Source organism: Sinocyclocheilus grahami, unplaced genomic scaffold (assembly GCF_001515645.1).
Source record: "Sinocyclocheilus grahami isolate Dianchi unplaced genomic scaffold, SAMN03320097.WGS_v1.1 scaffold1209.1, whole genome shotgun sequence".
Classification (NCBI taxonomy): domain Eukaryota; kingdom Metazoa; phylum Chordata; class Actinopteri; order Cypriniformes; family Cyprinidae; genus Sinocyclocheilus; species Sinocyclocheilus grahami.
In genome coordinates this window covers 68,575-91,735 of record NW_015506388.1, presented here as the reverse complement: position 1 = coordinate 91,735, position 23,161 = coordinate 68,575, and the positions used below count along the sequence as shown (strand labels likewise).

Here is a 23,161-nt window from a genome sequence, read left to right as displayed (position 1 = left end):
CTTTAAGTTCATATATAAAAACATGCATAATTAACATGGTTAATTATAATATTTATCAAATATCTATTAATATCCATTTTATTTTTAATGTAGACAAAGTACTATATATTTTTAATATCGGCCATATATATCTATAATCTAAATAATAGATTACAACTAATCTATATATGTATATATATAGCCTCATTTTATCTATAACTCTCTGTGGCATTTCTCCATATGGCGAATAATAAAACTGACAAAAATAAAATCTTCTGGAATGCAATTGAATTCACAATATCCTCCAAAGCATAACTGACTCAATGTAGTCTTTTATTGTTCTTTTAAGATGGTACACCGTTTAAATGAATAAGCAATTCATGTCACTACCTTTAGATATAGGCTCAACCCAAAGCTGCAGCAGTCTCTTTTGTAGAAACATTGAGATTCCGAGGAATACGTCAATTCCTATTGCACATCAGTCCAAAGGAGTGGCTTAAAAAAAGTCCTCAAAAGGATAAGTGAGAAAATGGGAGACTCCTGCTTAAAGCAGCGCAGAGAAACATCAATCCGAAACCAACTTGCTGGCCGTTATTCAGTGGCTGTTACCCCTGAATACAAATCATCAGACCAGTCGGCCAATGCCAGTTTAAGACATAAAACCCAGGTTGTGAGATTTATAACCGATGGGTGAACAATGCAGGTCAAGGACCCCTTTACTTGACCAGAGATATTGGTAAAGCAACTGCTGTAAATGTTCTTTCAGAAAGCTCAGGAAGCTCTAAAGTTCAGGGAAAACATTCATCTTGTGGCACTTTTCCCCATTCTACTTTCTCGACACTCAACGTGCAATCAAGCTAACGAGAAATGCACTCAACTTATGATGTATGCAAGAGCAGAATCCCTTTCATGTGTATTGTAACCCCCCACAAAAATGTATTAGTCATAAGCATTCATCCTTCCACACTCTCTTTTTTTTCTCTTTACTTTAAAACGAGTCCTGTATTTTCCCACTAGGTTTTCGGTTAAGTCCTGAAGAGGAGGGGGTGCTTTTTTGCTCTCAAAGGGCTCATCTGGGTCCTTCAGTGCTGCATGAAACAAAAGCTGTAGGCTTAATTTGTAATTCAATTTAGACTGTCGTCTGTGCAGTCCGTCCACCTCTTAGTATCCACCCTGCTCTTCGTCTCCCTGCTCCCCGTCCATCAGCAAGGCCGCGTATTTACTGGCTGAGCTGAATTTCTGTTAAAACAAAAAGGGGATAGTGAGACGTAACCAAATCATTACTGCTATTTGAGGTTAATATGTACTTTACAGTCTCAGGTGATTTTCATTTGAACTGTTGTTTTGACTGCTCTGACAATGTGAGATACTGAGATTTTAGGAATCAAACTTATGTTAGTGATGGTTTGTGCCTATGATTGGTGCAACCAGCGTAACTGGAAGTAATCGGCATTTAAACCCTCTGAATATATATCAAGCATATGAAAGCCATATGGACTTATCTTTTCTTCAAAATTATTTTTTTAAAGTGTTTTAGTGCCTTTCAAAACTATTTATTTTGAGGGGGGGAAAAAAAGGTCCAACATCAATAATAATGAATTGTTTGGTACAATGTACTTATGTTGTACTGTAAATCATTTCTGCTGCTATTGAGGTGGGATATGGTTAAGGTTAGGGACAGATTTGGTGGTATGATTAGGTTTAAAGGCGGGTTAAGGTGTAGGGGGTAGGGTCAACAGTGTAATAATAGATGCAACCACAGAAATGAAATCGAGATGTATTTTTAAATATCAGTTTAATGTAAAGTCATATACAGTGGGTACGGAAAGTATTCAGACCCCCTTAAATTTTTCACTCTTTGTTATATTGCAGCCATTTGGTAAAATCATTTAAGGTAATTTTTTTTCCTCAATGTACACACAGCACCCCATATTGACAGAAAAACACAGAATTGTTGACATTTTTGCAGATTTATTAAAAAATAAAACCTGAAATATCACATGGTCCTAAGTATTCAGACCCTTTGCTCAGTATTTAGTAGAAGCACCCTTTTGATCTAATACAGCCATGAGTCTTTTTGGGAAAGATGCAACAAGTTTTTCACACCTGGATTTGGGGATCCTCTGCCATTTTTTTTTTAACCTTGGCCAGATCTGTGCCTTGCCACAATGCTGTCTCTAATCTCTTCAGGCAGTTCCTTTGACCTCATGATTCTCATTTGCTCTGGCATGCACTGTGAGCTGTAAGGTCTTATATAGACAGGTGTGTGGCTTTCCCAATCAAGTCCAATCAGTATAATCAAACACAGCTGGACTCAAATGAAGGTGTAGAGCCATCTCAAGGATGATCAGAAGAAATGGACAGCACCTGAGTTATATATATATATATGAGTGTCACAGCAACGTTTACCATCCAACCTGACAGAACTGGAGAGGATCTGCAAGGAGAAATGGCAGAGGATCCCCAAATCCAGGTGTGAAAAACTTGTTGCATCTTTCCCAAAAAGACTCATGGCTGTATTAGATCAAAAGGGTGCTTCTACTAAATACTGAGCAAAGGGTCTGAATACTTAGGACCATGTGATATTTCAGTTTTTCTTTTTTAATAAATCTGCAAAAATGTCAACAATTCTGTGTTTTTCTGTCAATATGGGGTGCTGTGTGTACATTAATGAGGAAAAAAAATTAACTTAAATGATTTTAGCAAATGGCTGCAATATAACAAAGAGTGAAAAATGTAAGGGGGTCTGAATACTTTCCGTACCCGCTGTATATCCACACACCTTCAGAAAATTCAGCATGGAAAAACATTTACATCTTTAGGACTGATCTATAATGCAACCATCTTTAAAGAGGGTGCCAAATGTAATGTTTTCAAATAAATGCATGTTTTGGAGAGGTTTGCATGAGTATTCTCAATGTACCATCTTTTCCTTTCTATACTACAGCTATAATTCAAAGCTAAGATCAAAATTATGTGTCTAGACTCAAATAAATATTCACATTTTTCAAGTCACATATCTTCCAAAAGAGGTCCACAATTACAGTCTGTGAGCAACATGTAATTTCCATTACAGTGAATGACGCATCTAAAAAAGGCACTAGAGAAAACTTTCATTCAAGGATTGGGGAGCAAAGAAAGCCAGAAGTAAAAGTAGAGGGAGCGGGGATCATGGTATCACACCCAGAGAGAGTGTTAGCTCTGTCACTCACAGGGCTGGGAGGCTCCTCAAATTTCTTTGGCTCTGGTGCTGGTCTGAGATCTTGTTCTCTTCTCGCATCCTTTCTACAAGTAACGCACAACACAGTGAGACAGCGTCTCACAAGAACGTCTATACTCATTCAGAAAAACTCTAGAGCAGAGATTTCGATCCCAGGATGAAAAAATCCAATTGGCAATATTTCAATCAACAGAGTTGCTTGATTATGGCAAAACCGTAATCACAACTATTTTGGTCAATATATGCTAGCTATCGGCCTCAGAGTGCGCACACGAAGTCGCCTAGAAAACAGTGTGAAATCTCTTAATGCGCTTTTTTCTAACTTTTTTATATCAAGCACGATTCGCAGCAGACTGCATTTTATAGCAGTCACATTTCATGATTTGGATGTTAAGTTTGAACTTTTCAGAAGCAGGACAAAAGCACTAGAGGTCGACCGATATATCGGCTTTGCTGATTAATCGGCACCTATAGTTGATTGCTGGAACTATCTGCAAAAATCCATGCTGATAGTTTTTCCGGATTGCGTCCATTGCTGGAGTGGCTGAGAAGGCTCCGCTGTCATTACACAGTATGAGAGTGTGGTCCAACCTAGCTATCGGTATCGGTGAAATCCACTATCAGTCGACCTCTAAAAAGCACCATTGTAAAGGAAAGGAAAGTGCTCTGGAGACAAAACCAGAGCTTCACTGCAAAACGGGACATGGCACAATAATTGTTTTATCCTGTTTTCATAGATGATGAAAGCCAAAATTGAAATCTAAATAAAATTTGATTAAACCACACAGCCCTAAATTGATATCGTAAAATCCAGTTTGTAAAACTATTTGTTGTTGAAATGAGATCGAAGTCCCTGCTCCGTTTGTTCTCTTGTTCCTGAGGCCAAATGCATCTTGCCCAGCGATATATGCTATTACTGTTGAGCTGAAACATGTTTAAACTGTTGTTTTATACAACAGTTAGTTTTAGTCATTAAATACAATGGGTCAAACAGCCCACTGACTTTTCACTGTTTTTATCACTCCACTTGTCTTAAGGCAGATTGTCAATCTGTATGTTGGTGGATTTCTCAAGTGACTCTCTCACCACAAGGGATTGATTTTCTGATTGAGTCACTGAATTATAATTCAAGTAAATCATTTTTTGTTGTTGTTGAGACTGGAAAGATGCGAATGGACACAGTGCTCTATGGGCCAAACTAGAAAAGAAACACATTTGTCCAACCACCACCCTTATAATTCAAAAATACTATTACGAACCTATTGAGAATCTAGCAAATATACTAAATATATCTTTCCAGAAGGAAGAAAGCTCTCTACACTTTTGAGCAGTAGGGGTGCCAGAGAGCAGCTAACCTGTCTCCTGTCTCCTTCCTTCGGTCTCGGCTCGCGGTTTCTCCACGCCCCCTGCCTGTTCCAGAGCCCGAGGCCCCACCACGACCCCGAGAGGGGCCCCGGTCCCGGCGCACCCCATCTGCTTTGTTTTCATCTGTAAGGAGAGCCCAGTGTTCAGCAGAGGACACTATGGACAACTCTACTAATAAAGGAGCTGCATTAGGCTGTAGGCTTCTGTAAAATCTTAGAGGACTTTACTGCTTCTTAACGGAACATTTGGAAGAGGCTGTTTTTAGGAAGGGACGCTAGTGGACATTTTCTCTTGCCCGACAACTGGAAAATAAATACAAACCCCTGTTGTCAATCCACTACGATATTTTAAGAGTTTCCAGTTGTGACTTGTGTGTGAAAATAGAGTATATGCATTGACTTCTTCTTTTACACCTTCCACCATTATTTCATGTCTCAATGGACCAGGACACTTATAAGCTTACCTTTATTTCTTTGAGGAGCATCAGCTGAGCTTGTTGCACTGAAAAATAAAGTACATGAAAAAAAAAACTGAAGTCAGAATAATTCTAAAGAGTTCTCTCTCTCTCTCTATATATATATAAACTTTCAAAAGTTTGGGGTCAGAAATATATATATATTTTAAAGAAATTAATACTTTTATTCAGCAAAGATGTATTAAATGTGACAAAAACTACAATTATTTTAAATAAATGCTGTTCTTCAAACTTTGTTCAAAGAATCCTAAAAGAAAAGTATTACTGTTTCAACACAAATATTAAGCAGCACAACTGTTTTCATCATTGAGATTATTAAGAAATGTTTCTTGAGCAGCAAATCAGAATATTAGAATGATTTCTGAAGGATCATGTGACACTGAAGACTGGAGCAATGATGCTGAAAATTCAGCTTTGCATCACAGGAATAAATTACATTTTAAAGTATACTTACATAGGAAACATTTATTTTCAATTGTAATACTATTTCATAATGTTAATGTTTTTATGGTATTTTATGGTGTCCTTATTACACGTTACATGTACTTTCCATAGTAATAAAAATAAATGATTCATAATTACATGCAACTAACCCTAAACCAAACCCTAACCATAAAGTAAGTACATGTAGTTTATTAATATCACTCAGTACTTAAACAAATAATTACACTGTAATAAGGACACGTAACATAACATTTTTTACGAATAGTATTTTAGATATTATATAATATATTATACTGAAATAATTCTAACAGTCTTTAAATTATAGCTATATATACACGTTACATGTACTTTCCATAGTAATAAAAATAAATGATTCATAATTACATGCAACTAACCCTAAACCAAACCCTAACCATAAAGTAAGTACATGTAGTTTATTAATATCACTCAGTACTTAAACAAATAATTACACTGTAATAAGGACACCGTAACATAACATTTTTTACGAATAGTATTTTAGATATTATATAATATATTATACTGAAATAATTCTAACAGTCTTTAAATTATAGCTATATATACTGTATATATATTTAACATATCAATCCAGACAGAAACCTTTTGGGTGGCGTGCTACTGCTGGGAGAGACGGCAGGTTTACTATCACTCTCACTGGATCCTGCACTCATGGCGCTCCTCTTCGCCCAAACGTTCTCCTTAGGTGGCGGCGCAGGAACAACTTTCAGCTGCAGCCCCTCCTGCTTGGAAGTAGTAGTCTGGTTTCCATGCGAGGATGAATCCTCATCACGGCTGCTGAAAACCTCATTTTCTACAGAGCGCTCACTCTCCCGACGCCTCGGCGCTGTTGAGAGAGGGGAAGGATTGGACTCTGAAAGTTTCTTTTTATTTAAAAAATCATTGCATATAGTGACAGTTAGTATGACGGTAGATTTTTTTATGTGTCAATTCATGTCTTGTTCACATCAGACCTGTGCATAAGGACCAGTCAGTGATCACTTACCCCTGCTCGATGTGTTTCCTGTTTGTGATGACTCACTTCCTGTTCGTGAGCGCTCAGTTGCTTGGTCCTCACTACGCCAGCTGGGATGCCTGAGTGTATTAGAAAACGAGAGAGAAAATACTGTTTAGAAAAAGGGAAAGCATGTAAAAAATAAAGTTCTCTTTTGGTTTGTTACTAAATTTCAGGAACTTGATATCATCACAGTTTTTTTTTTGGTGGTTGATTTAATTATGAATTATCCATTCACAAAATCAGATTAATATGCAAATGAATGATGTATTCTGAGTTAATAACGCATTAATTAATTTGAATACATTTCAAGTCTCAAATTAATTGTCATGAGAAGAGAACATTGAGTTACAGGTCATTGTTGCAATTTATATTGATTCATTTTTAATACAAACTTGTTAATATTTATATAGTGTAGTTCCAGATTAACTCCATTTTATGAATAGTTCATCTTCTAGCTATAACCAAATCCGACACATTTATTAAAAAATAATTTAAATTTTTAAAAAATTATAAAATATATAAAAAAGAAAAAGTTAATTCATATAATTCTTGGATGCATACATCTGTTAGTTCACCCAAGAATAGAAATTGTGTCATCATTTATTCTATAGTGAAACACAAAAGAAGATATTTTAGATAATGCTGCTACCAGCTGCTACCAACATTGTTTTTTTTTTCATACAAATGAAGGTCAATGGATAAATATGAATAAAATATTAAGACAACATTCTTCAAAATATATTATTTTGTGTTCAGAAGAAAGAAACTCATACAGAACTTCAACATGATAGTGAGTAAATGATGACAGAATTTCCATTTTTGGGTGAACTATCCCTTTAATTACAAAATTCAATGTTAAGAAAAATGCTGTACCTCTCTCTGGGCTTGCGTTCAGGTCCTCTGCTCTTGACCTCCTCCAGCTGCCTCTGCAGTCTCTCTTGCTCTTTCTTAAGCCTCTCCTCCACCTCTCTTTCTTTAGCTGCCGTGTCCACCGGTTTGGCTCCTCCGAAAATGGACGCAGCTCGTCCCGATGAGACTGAAGGGCTGCTGCTCTGGTCTTCCTCTTTGGGAACACTGCGGGGCTTCAGGTTCAGCTTGGGTCTCTGAAGGGGACCTAAACACAGATGCAGTACAGACTGCTTAGATGATCTGATTCAAGGTTTGGTTCCTGGAGTGACCCAGATATATGTAAATGCACTGTCCCACCACTGTCCTCATGCTTCTCATCCCGTCTCTCGTATCTCTCTTCACGATCACCATAGCGATCTCCATAGCGCTCCCCGCTGCCCCGACCGTCGTCCCGCCGGTCGTCATAGTCGCGCCGAAAGCCACTTCCAAATGGTCGACGACCCCCACCACGAGAATCATAACCTGAAATAAGGTTAGGTAAGATTAGGTTAAGAAAGACTACGAAGGTAAACAAACTCATTTGTTTTGAATGACCAATGCAAAGCCATTTCTAAGGAGCAAGGCCCTGTTCTGTTGTACATGGACAACCGAGTTGGATTTTATTTTTGTACTTTTTGACAATTGTTCTGTTCTTCTAAACTCACTTCAGAGTTTTCAAAGAAACAAGTCCACAAGTCTGTAAAAAGGAATGAATCCAAGCCAAGGCACCATTTTTGTCAAGGGGGAACATAATTTACTTATAATAGAGCGCTGACAAATGGCCAAAAAAAATGCTAATTTTACACAATATTTTATTCAAATCTTATTTAAAAACACCGTTCAAAAGTTTGAGGTCAGTAGGATTTTATTTTTTTTCTATTCATATTTTTGTACTTTTTGACAATTGTTCTGTTCTTCTAAACTCACTTCAGAGTTTTCAAAGAAACAAGTCCACAAGTCTGTAAAAAGGAATGAATCCAAGCCAAGGCACCATTTTTGTCAAGGGGGAACATAATTTACTTATAATAGAGCGCTGAAAAATGGCCAAAAAAATGCTAATTTTACACAATATTTATTCAAATCTTATTTAAAAACACCGTTCAAAAGTTTGAGGTCAGTAGGATTTTATTTTTTTTCTATTCAAAGAATCTTGAAAAATCCCAGTGTATCACAGTTTCCACAAACATATTAGGCAGCACAACTGTTTTCAAAAATGATAATAATAAAAAATGTTTCCTGAGCAAATCAGCATATTAGAATGATTTCTGAAGGATCATGTGACACTGAAGACTGGAGTAAGCTTTGCATCACAAGAATAAATTACATTTTATTAGAATCTGTTCATTTTAAGTTGTAATAATTAGGGATGCACCGAATGTTCGGCAACCGAAATTATTCGGCTGAAAATAGCAAAAAAAGAAGTGAAAAGACCGAATAAATTGTACCGAACAATGAAATGACGTGATCAAATAGCAACCAGCGCAGAGTGAGAGGTGCGCACTCTTTATTATGCAGCACACACGTCAGCAGTGTGGAAATATTTAAACTGTCGGAGAAAGACACAAAAATCATTACAAGCACCGACAGCGAGAGACTGTTTAGGACTGCATCTCATGTCTTCAATGAGAAGAGGAAGGGGTGATTGTTGCTGGTTACTGTATGATGACTGAAATCGCGAAATGGCCTTAAACAATTACGTTATGTTTTCGAATACATGCATTGCATGTATTCTGACAGCGCTGCACGAGCTCGCGTTGCTATCTGCTCGTTAGCCATGGTTCAAAGTCCAAAGCACGAGGAAAATCTGAGCTGATACAGTCGTCAGTTGCTCAGTCACATTTTTATGAATTTTTACAATGCATGTGACAATGCGATACATACGACGTATTCGTAATGAAACTCATTTATAAATCTGTTGTCAACAAAAATAAGCATTGAGGTCTTCCTCAAGAAGAAAAAGCAAGAATTAAAGTAATTTTACTGTTGTTCTGTAAAATAAAATAAAAAGTAAGACAATAATAATGATAATAATCATTACAACAGCTCTGGTTTAATACATTTATTATAACGTTCACACAGTGTTCAAATAAGGATCTGTAATATTTTCTAATGTTTTAAAAGAAGTCTCTTCTCAGCAAGGTTGCTTTTAACTGTACAGTAAAAAAAAATAAAAATACATGCCTGATTCAAGAAGGGGGTCTGATGGCCAAAAATTATTATTTTACTAACTTATTTTAAGTTAAATTGTGCTTTGTTGGTATAGTGTCTGCTAGAATGTTAAAAATGTTCAGTGTTAAATATTTTTTAATTGTTGTTTTGTAATTTATTATTATTATTTTTTTTTAAAGCAAGACAAAACAGTAAAAAGCACATTTTGGCTTTTTTAATTTATGCAATGGTGAAAAAACAATTTCTCTAAAAAAAAAAACTCTAAAAACCGTATTCGGCCTTCGGCCCAGTGTTTAATTTTTTTCGGTTTCAGCTTCGGCCAAGAATTTTCATTTCGGTGCATCCCTAGTAATAATATTTCAGAATATGAATTTTACTGCATATTTTATCAAATACATGAAGTCTTAGTGAGCATGAGATTCTTTTAAAAGCATAAAAAAAAGCCTTATTGACCCCAAATGTTTAAACAGTAGTGTATATCTGAAAATAAAGAGTTCATTATCCATTCTCAAGATTGCTGGCTGAATTTGGAACTGACACTAGGGGACAAAAAAGTACCCAAACACTCTCAACATGACAAATTTTATGCTGGCATATTTCTCTGTCACTAAAACACATTGCTGCAAGTCCAAGTGATTTGTCAGAATTGTAATTTATGAAGGGGTTATATACCTCTGTCGTAGTCTCTGCGCTCTCTGTCATCATAACGTTCCCGGTATCTGTCTCTTCCTCCATCATAGCGGTCATTGTCCCACCGCTGGCCGTCACGGTAACGGTCTGATTCATAACGATCTCGGGATCCTAAGAAGTTAATCACACAATTCTCTGTTGCAACATCTGGAATATAAAATATTTTATTTCTAAAATACTATTTTATTTTACTCCCTCTTCAATGCTGACCAATAACCAACCATTTAATAGAACGTCAAATACAATATAATAATCTTATAATACATATGTTTAGTAGCCTACTACTTTTCCAAAGCTTTACTGTAGCTCAACTACTTTAACAAGACAAGAAGTTTTTTTTTTCTCAAACTAGAGATTCAAAGTAGTTTCCTCCTATACTCTTTCTTCAACAAATACATGTCAGATGAAATAATTGCTTACGCTCTCCAAAAGCTTCGTCCCTGCGTGGACCGTCATCAGTGTCAGATTTAGGCCTTGCTCGCCAGTCAGAATCAGTCTTGTCTGGGCCGAAGTCTCGCTCACTACGGTTACGATCCCGCCCGGATGAGGAGCGCTCGTCTCTCTCTGATCAAGAAAAAAAAACAAACATTATTGCGAATATTGAAATAAATTTTTTTCCCTACAATAATAGATTCACAACTGCATTATACTGCATATAAACAGACTGGTTTCTCAGAACCACACCTTTCTCATTGGACTGGTCAGCAATGTCCACACGGATCCTACGGTTTCCAAGGTTCTAGAAAGAGAGGAAGAGAAAGGGTTAATTACAGAGCTGAGAGCTTGTGTCTTCATTTTGGACAAGTGTAACAGATAATTTGCGCCACCATGTGGCAATAATGAAACTACCAACACCACCAACAGTAAGGTCCATAATTCAGAAGCACACAGGTCTGTATATGTTATTGACAGACATACAGACAACAAGAAGGTGAATTTTCCCATAACTGACAATTGGATCTCACCTCTTCATTGAGACTGAGTGCACGCAACAGAGACTCTATGTCATCAAACTCTGCATAGCCGAAGCCTTTCAGCCGTTCTGGGTTACTGGGCTCCCTCGGGAGGCGAACAGCACTGATCTGTATGAATAAAAAGCGATATTATTTACAGTTGTTCATATTTCTCATGCTTTACACTATGGGCTAGAAAACTGTGCCACAATTCTACGTGCTCTGTTGTAATATTATTTACTGTGTCATGGTGTCAGAATTTTTTTCCCTATCTTGCAGTATACATTGCTAATAAAGTCTGAACGTTTGGGACATAATAAGCGTTGTAATGACAGAACTTTCTTGTGAACTGTTCCTTCCTTATTTTTGCCTTCTCTTTTTTTCATACTAAGCGTCACTACTAAATTTAATCTATACAAAACGATACAAAAATGTCTTAAGTAACTAAGACCTTTATACTTAACTGAAAATGAATTATTCACCCCAATGACCAGTACCGGTCGCAAGGGCTGTGCCAAGTGTGCAACCACACAGGGCCTCGCTCCTGGCCCGCATTTTTTGTTGTTTATGTCTTATTTTTATTACTGTTTTTCCACCCATTTTGTCCTTTGAAAGACTAAAATAGTCATAGCTGACAGGCTGTATACGACTCTGTGTATAAGAATGAGTAAAGCTGTTTGTTGTTAGGATGACAATTTTTTTTTTAAAAAGTTAAACTTTTAGGCTGGTCCGCCTCAGTGGTCTAACAGCACTCGTCAATGTCAAAATGATCGAGATGGCCAACCAAATCAAAGAAGGCGGGTCTTACTGTCACAACGCAACAAGAGTTTGTGGAAAGATGTAAGTAGTACTGTATTAGAAAACTGTTTTACGATAGAAATGTTCAGCGACTGACAGTAATAGACTATCTAGTGATGCAAACTACTAAACTTTTTATGAAATGTTGCCGTTTTGAATTGAAAATATGCGATCATGATTCAGGTAAATTTTAAATGAACGTGACAAGAGACGTTTGTGTTTTCGACTATTAGACATATATCAGAGCGCTGCCTTTGTACTTTTGACTGAATTGCCTAGCAACTTTTATGATGGCTGTTGTTTGTTGTTTATTAAATATTATTATTTATATTAATGATAGTAGTATTTAATAATAGTATTTAGTATTGGAAAACGGTGTGTATGTTCGTGATGGTGATTTTAGTTACATTATTTCGCCATTAGATGGTGACAAGAGACTGTTTTTACGAGTCTGCAGTAAAGAATTTTATATTGAAAGAGACTGAAACAGGGTTGCAAACAAGGAAGTTATTTTTACTTTCAACAAGAGCTTGTAATGACGCTTTTCCACTGCATGGTACGGCACGGTAGGCTCGGTACGGTTCACTTTTTGGGGGTTTTCCACTGGGTACAGTACCTGGTACTTTTTTTAGTACCACTTCGGTTGGGGGTTCCAAGTGAACCATACCGTTACCAGGTCTGCACCGGCGTGAGAGGAAATAACTGTCTCTATCAGCAGGTATCAATAGTCTTTATTCATCACTCAAAAAGGGGAACCAAAACTAGGGCTGCATATATACAACCTGTAACAAAGCAGCACTTGCTTACCATTCTGAATATGAATAATGTTGATCACTTACTTTATTCTAGACAGCTCATGTCTGGATACTTGTGTACTAGAATGCTCAGGTAAGATGATGCAAACCTAGAACAGCCTTCTGTCTTTCTCGTCTTGACTTCTTTGCTCACTTTCATCACTTTTGCTTTTATTCTTGTGCGCGGACTCGTTCACTAAATTGAACAGCCAATCAGAGAGAGGGTCCGACTGGTGCATACAGTACAGAACACAATGCAAAAACTAAGCTGACAGATGCTCAACGATGGCCTGATGTTGGCTAACCATCAGCTTGGTGTGGCAGGGCCTTAAATTTATATTTATTCATACAACGGTTCTTTCTGGTTCTCAAATCTGATTGGCTGAGAGCCTTTTCCAGGCGTGCAATATTCTAGTGATAACAGAACAGAACCGCTTCACCGTTTGTATCCCTCTGCTTGAAGTATTTCTCACAAAGAGTGTCATGGCAGATGCCCAAATTCACTACAATTTTATAAATAATACTGTTTCTGAGTTTTTTTTAGGTGAGAATAGAGCCGTTTAGACTTCAAATATGCGGTTTGTTAATAAAGAAACATCTATTTGAAAATTAGCTTCAACGTTTTCGGAGATGTGAGCTCAAGGGCGTCGCGAGCGCACCTTTTTTAACAACCAAAAAGTTTTGTTGTCTGTTGCGGAAGAACAGACGTTCCTCTCATTGATAGCAGAGGAGCGGATCCAGCGAGAGCTTGATGGGGTGACGCGGAATGAAAACTATTTTTATTTTTCGTGGTAGTAGAGGCGGCGCAACTATAATGACATGTGAATAATCCCGCCCACTCTAAAGCGGTACTGAACTGCAGTGGAAACGCAAACCGTGCCGAGCCGTACTGACCCGTGCCGAGCCGAGTCGTACCACGCAGTGGAAAAGTGTCATTAGACACAGCCAACAAATGCAGTGAGCAGCGTTGTTATCAGAAATCACTAGGGCTGGGTTTTGACACAAATTTCACGATTCGATTCTCATTCACAAGCTTGCGATTCGATTCCCAATTCGATTCAATATTGATTATATATCAGGTACAGTACATACCAAATTTTCTCAAGGAAAAAATAAATCTCTCAACTAATGCTGTAAAATATACATAAGAGTCAGTTGGTACTACATTACCATAATATGGAAGGTTAAAATGTATGTTAAATTAAAGTTTTTACAATAAAGTTAGTTACATAATAATATTTCTACTTCAATTCGTTTTTTGAAATATAAACATTTAAATGGTGGCGGTCATAAAAACTTGATGGATTTATTCAAACAAATTAAACATTGAAGAACAGTAAAAAATGATAATGAATATGTTATATGGTGCATATATTAAGCAAAATGCCCCTCTCTACAGTTTATTTTTTGATTATGAGTTATTAATGAGTTTATGGTTACCGAATATGTGTTTTCTGAGGTTAATGTTACGTTACGTGACATATTGTTTAGAAGCCATTATATTGACGTCTTTGCACGGCTGAAACACTGATTGAGCGATTACATGAGAGAGGATACGGATTGTAAAGTTGTACTCTTTCTTTTAACTTACCTTCGGATGTTTAGTCATGTTTATTTTGTGCAGAAACTGGTATTAATGTGGAGGAGATGACGTGCGTTGAGTTGAACTGAGGCGCTACAGCGATCTGTCACTTCGCACACTAAACAGCGCCAAAACGGCATTTATTGTTTGAATACTGCTATACAAATGGACAGAATTTGAAATTTGAGACTTTGTTTCATATGAAATATACCAAAGCACAATGCTTATTGTGATATATTGGATGGGAAGTATCCTTCAATGTTCCGTCCATTAACTGAAAACAGGCTAGACTAATCGATTCTTGGGATTTAAGAATCGATATCGTTCCGTAAAATGAGAATCGATTAATATTGAGATATCGATATTTTTTACCCAGCCCTAGAAATCACCCTTAACAGATAAAAGGACAGTACAACAAAAATATCACTTTCCTCAGTGGACATTCAAACTAATGTTTTATATATGAGATTGAGCTGAAGAATGAATGCTGTATCAAAAGCAAGTAATCACACTCACTCAGTCCATCTTTCTCTCATAATACTCTACATAATACAGTGAGCTTTTAATACAGTGATACAGTAATGAAGCAATTCAGCGTTCCTTCGTTACTAGTTCTAAAGTGACGTTTTTGAATTAGTAAAGGAGGCTTGGGTTCAGATGTCAAACTGAGATTTTAATTCGTTTAGTTCCGCATTAGAAGTAGTTCAAGATTAGATGTAGTTCCGCACAAAAGAGGGTTTTTAAAGACACACTGTTGTTGTCTCTTTTTTATTTATAAACTGTTGCATAAACACAATATCACACTTGTAGCCGTGTCATATGGCTGTAGATCAGCATGCTGTGATTACCTGCTGTCGAATCACAGCCATGCTGATATACAGCCATATCACACGGCTTCAAGTGTGATATTGATCATTACTCGTGTGATCTCTCTCATTTTAAACAGCCTCTGTATACATTTGGGAAGTAAATTATGTGCTTTATACGCATTATCTGTGCAATTTTTAAAGGGGTCATATGATGTTGCTAAAAAAAAAAACATTATTTTGTGTATTTGGTGTTCTGAAATGCGTTTAAGGTAAAAAAAACACATTATTTTCCACATACTGTACATTATTGTTTCTCCTCTATGCCCCGCCTTTCTGAAACACGTCGATTTTTACAAAGCTCATCGGTCTGAAAAGCAAGGTGTGCTCTGATTGGCCAGCTATCCAGTGCGTTGTGATTTGCCGAATACCTCAAGCGTGTGACGGAAATGTTACTCCCCTTAACATACTGTGATACCCTGTCCCAGCCAGAGCGATGAGACAAAAACATTAAAACCCATTATAAACGAGGCATTTGTTGTATCCAGTGGGGACATAGTTACGGATTATAATGACTTATACTGTCCTTTTTTCCCGTTGCATCACGCCGCTTAAACATAAAACCATGTCTGCATTTGTGATCTGAGCGTGTGACGGAAATGTTACTCCCCTTAACATACTGTGATACCCTGTCCCAGCCAGAGCGATGAGACAAAAACATTAAAACCCATTATAAACGAGGCATTTGTTGTATCCAGTGGGGACATAATTACGGATTATAATGACTTATACTGTCCTTTTTGCCCGTTGCATCACGCCGCTTAAACATAAAACCATGTCTGCATTTGTGATCTGAGAAATGACAAACAAGCGCTACTCTACACTGCTCAAAACTCGTGTTTGAATCATCAGTGGCAAATCCTTAAAATGAAAACGTACTTACAGTCTTTGAGTCAGAACAGCCGGCATTGTAGTCTACTCTTCCAGGATCAGGAAACGGTCCTCCATAAAATGCGCTGCACACATCTGAATATTTGGGTTGAACTGTTCTGGAACAGTGTTGTAAAATCGCAAAAGGTCGTGGGTTCGATTCCCAGTGGATTTGAGACTTTAGTCTTTGCAACTTTACAGATCTTCTTTATATGCACCAAGAGCTTGTAACACTCCGATGAGAAAGAAAAAATTTAAAATCGCATCATATGACCCCTTTAAATCAACAAAAAAGTCATCGAAATATGAACAACATTGTAAAAGCATATTTTGAAAGCCAAGCATCAAAAATGTAAATGTGGTAGATGTTTAATCCCATATCTGAATCTCACCATCTCCCTCCAGGTCATCGGTCTCGTCGGCCCAGCTTGTGGGCTTTGTGGGTGCATAACTCGGCGGAGCATTTCCCCCGCTGTCCTCCGCTAAGAAGTCAGTCAGGGTAAGGGTCTTACCCTTTTTCTTATTCTTTTTAGCTGTCAAAAAATAAATAAACAATAAGTACACATTGAAAACAGCATAATAAGGTCTCCAGTGCTTCACCATTGTGCTCAAACACCATGACTTAGCATCACCGGTGAGAACAAATGGATTGTGAATATAAAAGTCTGTTGTGGCTTATATATGCAATTACAACTGCAATTGGATGACAAAGCAGAAGATCAACAGTTATCCAAGTTGGTATATTTAATTAGCATTTAATGTAATTCAGTAAATGTAGACTAACTGGCCCTACATCACTTGCATAGACAAACTGCTGCATTTAGAAAACAAGAACATCTATCTCCAGGCCAGATTGACTCTCATCTGTTGCAGACTGCTGCGGTTAACATGTGGAGAGAAGCATTGTTGTGAGCTACAACACACTTCTGAGCTCTTTGTGACAAAGTGCACTGTCAGGACATTCCAGCTCTGTGCAACTGAATCAGTGTTTACTGTAGGGCTACGACACCCCGCTGCAAAACCAAAACAAAGCCCCCAAGTTCTGACAACATTATCCTAAAGCTCAATGCATGTGCAATGACTCAGGCACACTGGCTTTAGAGAAAATAGAAGGAAGAGTCAACCTTCTTCCTGAATGATGATTTTACTACCCCCTATATCTACACATAATCAAAACACACTAACATTTCAAAAGTGAATCAAAATTGAATCCTAAAAGAGATTTAAGGCTTGACAAGATGTGTATAAATGTGGTTTTGTTCCATTTTCTCCTAGGACCGCTGCATTCACATATAAATGCATATGAGATTTCTTTGTTCTGTACGATTTTAAAATACTATCAGAAAAACTGAATTTCTTAAAATAAATGGCATTGTATCGTCAGTACGGTAACATGGCAGACGGTTAAGAGTTTCATGTGAGAATGCAAGCCTTGTGCTTGAGGTCATGAAACTACACAATGCAAAAGAACTTTCACAAGTATCTGCTCAAGTATTTACCATTACATACAAAATCATGGTAACAGTCACAAACAAAAATAAGAATTTAGTGTTTAAAAAAAAAAAGAATTAAATAAAACAAATAGGCGAATATACTACTACTAATAATAATAAAAAGCAAAAGTAAATAAAATAAAGTAAAAATTTGAAAAAAATCTATATAATACTTCTACTACTACTAATAAAAAGTAAACGTATATTTAAAAAAAATTAATAACTATAAAGTAAAAATAAAAATACAATAAATAACATAAAATTTAAGTTAACAACGTAATATATTTTTGTTAACAGATCAAATAAAATTTCGCATGAGGGCCATTTTGTAAATTCACCCCTCTAATAAATCAACACAGAGTGTTCATTCCAAAATGGCAAGGACAACTACTTGTCCCGAGATCTCTGATCGAGCAGTACCGAGCGTTTGTCCCGGGACAGCGCAGGAGATCTCTGATCGAGCTGTACCGAGCGTTTGTCCCGGGACAGCACAGGAGATCTCTGATCGAGCAGTACCGAGCGTTTGTCCCGGGACAGCGCAGGAGATCTCTGATCGAGCTGTACCGAGCGTTTGTCCCGGGACAGCACAGGAGATCTCTGATTGAGCTGTACCGAGCGTTTGTCCCGGGACAGCGCAAGAGTCCTCACCTGAAGCCGCCATACTGGAGAAGGAGAGCGTGTCATATCCCCGGATGGGGGCGGGGCTTGTTGCGTGACGTCAGCGCGCATCCAGCGCCGCGCTCATGGCATCTTGGGTAATGTAGTCTTTATGGTTAGGGTTCGATTATAAACAGTGCTCCCTAAATGTATTTCTTCTTCTTCTTGGTGTTTAATAGCGGATGACATACCCCTAAATGTATTTGGTCACACAGACCGTAATTAAAATGAATGCATTCCATTGCATTAGATAATTATATAACTGAGAGCACGCTTGTATTTGGTTGTGTTTTGACCAGTAGAGGGCGCTGATCGCGAGCTTCAAATCGTGTTCTCCTTCTGTAAGTAGACCTGTCACATAACAACTTTTTGTTGTGCGATATATTGCCCCAGAAATAATTGCGATAAGCGATATTATTGTATAAATATTATTATTGCATTTTAAAGACCATTTTATGCCACTGAATATATAATCATAATGGAACAGCATAATAATGCAAGAAGGCCAACACACTTCCAAATGACAACAAACTTAAGTATCAAAATATTAGATACCTTAAAAAACTTTAATAAATATTAAATAAACATTTCTAACAAAAAGTGCAAAGTAACAAGTAGAAAAAAAGGAAAATGCACAAAGAACTTGTATGGAGATTTTTCGCTGACCTTCTTTTCTCTGTAAATTAAGGGTGCACACTATTGCTGGAAAACACAATCACTACTCAGCAATCAGATGTCCTTATGCACGAAGACACAGATCCCTAAACAAGATCATATCTGCGGATGAAACTTTTGTAGAAGCATTTTTTACATTTGAACTAGCACCTCATGACTACACACATTAAGTACGAGAAGCTGCAAAAGGCTCAGGTGCAAGTGGAATGCACAAAAACACGGTGACATATATATATATATATTGCGATATACTGCGTCACCAAAAATGTAGGTCATGTTCATATATTGCGCGATAAGTCGATACATGCCTACCTGTAAGCTCAAGCTTTAATTACTTGCTCAAGCTTTGAAATTGTGCATGAGAGAACAACTGCAAGAGTTTGTTTCACGTGCGTTTCCCAAAAATGCAGTTAGTTAACGCAGTAGCACGAAGCCGTGCTTTAAAGGGATAGTTCACCCAAAAATGAAAATTCTGTCATCATTTACTCACCCTCACGTCGTTACAAACCTGTATGAGTTGCTTTCTTATGTTGAACACAAAAGAAGATATTTTGAAGATTGCTGGTAATCAAACAGTTGGTGGCTGCCTTTGACTTCCATAGTATGTTTTTTCCTACTATGGAAGTCAATGGCAACCACCAACTGTGGTTCAACATAAGAAAGCAACTCATTTTCATTTTTGGTTGAACTATCCCTTTAAGTGCTACTTAGGAGTAAATGTTACCTTAAAAGCAGGGGTGCCCAAACTCGGTCCTGGAGGGCCGGTGTCCTGCAGAGTTTAGCTCTAACTTGCCTCAACACACCTGCTGGTAAGTTTCTAGTATGCCTATAGGAGCTTGATTAGCTGCTTCAGGTGTGTTTAATTGGGGTTGGAGCTAAACTCTGCAGGACACCGACCCTCCAGGACCGAGTTTGGGCACCCCTGCCTTAAAGAATGGCTCGTAATTGTAGTACACGCTTGTTTATTGAAATGTTAACCTAATGCTGCGTTCCAGACAACTCGGATATAATAACAATTATATTATATTACATTTCTACGTTTAATATTATACTTTACATAATAATATACAATATACTTTATACAAAAATATATTATACTATATAATATCTATATAGAAACGTTATTTCCGGTGTTCCTGCTCCAATACATTGGTTTTTGTGCACTTCAGGAAGTCACTGACAGACCCCCCCCAGTCTGATATTTCCTACATTACTTATACTATTACTTTATTCATTTTTTGTTCAGTCATTCAGTTTAGATGTGTATTTCTAATTTGTCTGCCCTTTTTAATAATTTCATTTTTAAATTCATTAAAAAAACGAGTAATAAAGTGTACAATAAAGCACAATCAAAACTTTATATTATAATCACATTGCACTTGAATAAAGATAAAGGTGCAATCTGCCGATTGTCCTGCAGGTGACCGCAATCTGTTTTCTTACGATGCACTTAGGGCTTTACGATTACTCCAGAGCACTCGTAGATCTACGATGATTTTCAAGTGCTATTTAAGTTACGATGCTTTTTGGAAACAGACCTTAATATTAAGATCAGTCGTAGGATCGTTTTTACGAACTTCTTAGGCTTACGAAGCTTTTGGGAAACAGACCGTAATATTAAGATCAGTCGTAGGATCGTTTTTACGAACTTCTTAGGCTTACGAAGCTTTTGGGAAACAGACCGTAATATTAAGATCAGTCGTAGGATCGTTTTTACGAACTTCTTAGGCTTACGAAGCTTTTGGGAAACAGACCGTAATATTAAGATCAGTCGTAGGATCGTTTTTACGAACTTCTTAGGCTTACGAAGCTTTTGGGAAACAGACCGTAATATTAAGATCAGTCGTAGGATCGTTTTTACGAACTTCTTAGGCTTACGAAGCTTTTGGGAAACAGACCGTAATATTAAGATCAGTCGTAGGATCGTTTTTACGAACTTCTTAGGCTTACGAAGCTTTTGGGAAACGCAGCCCTGTGCGTTCCGTGGATATAGTGCATGATTATGCAGATGTGGCTTGAAAGCCTTTCTGGACGTGGCTTGATAAATGTTAATTTATTAATAAATATGAACGAATAAACCATCCACTTAAAATAGTAGGATTTATTTATTCACAATCATTAGCAATGTTGTATTTCCTTTAAGTTAGGGTTAACGGGAGAACTACATATAATTAATATTCATGACCAAGGTCTTTAGGCTACCTGAACTTAAAAATACAGCATGCAGCCTGTATGTAAGGTATAGTTTTATCACCTATGTATAGATGTTAACTTCGATAACTTTAACATTATATAATTCTTAATAGATCATTAGTTCAAATCACACCAAGACGAATTCTTTGTGTGTGTAAACACACTTGGCAATAAAGTTCTTTCTGATTCTGAACTCAAACTGCGTACGCTCTTCTGTGTCAGCCGCGCTGCACGGATGCGCTGTTTTCGTTCAAATCAAAGCATAAATACATGTAGAAAACGTATCCTTGTGTCGCGGCTGACACAGAAGTGCGTGGGCCTACACAGTTTGAGTTCAATGGATATTCTCCATAATGGCGCTACGGTGATGCGGAAAGACACAGATGAGACAAACTGTTGAATAAAGTCGTTTTTTTTTTATTCGTGCACAAAAAGTATTCATTAATCAAGTATGATTAATGACAAAATTTTCATCTGGGGTGGAGTAACCCTTTAAACTGCATTGTATGCCTGCATAAAACACAGGGTGGCAGTGTTGTCACTGACAGAAAACAAAGCGTTAACCCACACTGAAGCTCATTTGTACTTTCCGGAAAGCCGATGCTATAAAGCACATGTGACACAAATAGTTTCATGGTTGAAGTGTAAACCAGATGCTCAAGTGAGGGAAAAAGTGAAATAAGTGCCCGTGGTGGGTGTTGAATCGACACGGTTTTATATCATGACACCAAAAGTCTTCTTTCATCCTTTCACCTACTTAAAAGTCTTTCAGATGATGGAAAAGGGAATTAATTCAGGTCATATTTTACAATTATTGCAGCAGGAAGCTGATGCCACATGACACTATGCTTCATTCGAGAGTAGAAAAAAGCTCCCGGTTTGTTTTCACCCAAACTTCAGAGCGGTAACCATAGAAACAACTTCTGCATGCCCAATAGGTCACTGAAGGGCAAGGCCGGAGCACATGGGAAGATTGGGAGCACGCCAAGCTTCGGAGAACATCCCACAGTTCAACAGAGATGAGGCGGTGGGAGGCAAAGATGACACCCACATCTTATGCATTCATCTTTTTTCAGTGCATAACCTCAGAGGCCGTGTCTAAGATAGTGACCAAACAGCTCAGCCTTTGTTTTGGCAACAGGGATTCTCCCCTCACACTGCACACCAGTAGTCATCACATGTGCTTGCTAAATCATTGATTTCAGAAGTGATAGTGTTCTGTGACTGGCTGCTGGTTGGTTTCACTTCCATTCTTAAACTCTGGTTTAGTTTTGGGCGATAAGAGTTTCAGGTTTATGTTTTAATTTGGATCTTTGGTTTGTGTTTGTTTTGATGCCACTACGTTGCCAGGAAGAGGGTTATTTTCGGATAAGAGAGCCATCTATGTGATCTCTGCATGATTATGTGCAGTTTGGAGAGCTGCAGTTATGCAAATACTGCTCTAATTTCCATATCTCTGCCATTTGGTTTCTCTTACCTGGCAATGGCATGTGTAGTCATTGGCAGTAATTAGTGGTGCATACAAAAGAGTTTCTTTCCAAAACTCTAAACCAAAATTAACTTTCATTTAGCTAAAAAATGAAACCGAAAATAAAGTTTTGGGAGTCAATTTTTGGTAATTGAGCTCTTTATGCAGTAAAAACTGTAAATCAAACAAAGTTTGTTAAAGGATGGTTTAAGAGAAAATGGTTCTACTTCAAAATTTCACATTTACCGGTAATTCATCGTGTTACTTGCCATTTCTTTGTTATTGTTTGTGAAATTTACTAGCATGTTCTGAGTAAAACTTGTTTCTACACCAATTTCTTTATTCTTTTCAGGGTGTTGTGTTCTCAGGTAACAAAACAGTCGTAGTAAAGTTCTTCGCCAACAAGCCGATTTTCAATATTTCAGCCGACCAAATTTTATACATATTGCTGCTACTCTTGCAATTTTTGTCATGTTTACTTGCTGTAATTTCGTGTTGTGAACTGGGTAACAAAATTAAATAATAAACATCACCATATATATATATATA

General features: G+C 37.3%; 1 protein-coding gene across 1 annotated transcript; it reads right to left on the bottom strand.

The window, feature by feature from the left end:
- Positions 1 to 397: 397 nt before the first annotated feature.
- On the bottom strand, positions 398 to 11,816 carry LOC107568040 (eukaryotic translation initiation factor 4B-like). Its single transcript, XM_016253877.1, has 13 exons — positions 11,802 to 11,816; positions 11,229 to 11,345; positions 10,948 to 11,002; positions 10,684 to 10,827; positions 10,246 to 10,374; positions 7,723 to 7,887; positions 7,390 to 7,630; positions 6,505 to 6,593; positions 6,102 to 6,345; positions 5,028 to 5,065; positions 4,555 to 4,687; positions 3,192 to 3,264; positions 398 to 1,218 (listed from the first exon to the last, which is right to left on the bottom strand). Exons 1-13 carry the CDS (start codon positions 11,814 to 11,816, stop codon positions 1,141 to 1,143), a joined length of 1,521 nt encoding a protein of 506 aa, XP_016109363.1. The 3' UTR covers positions 398 to 1,140.
- Between the last annotated feature and the right edge of the window lie 11,345 nt (positions 11,817 to 23,161).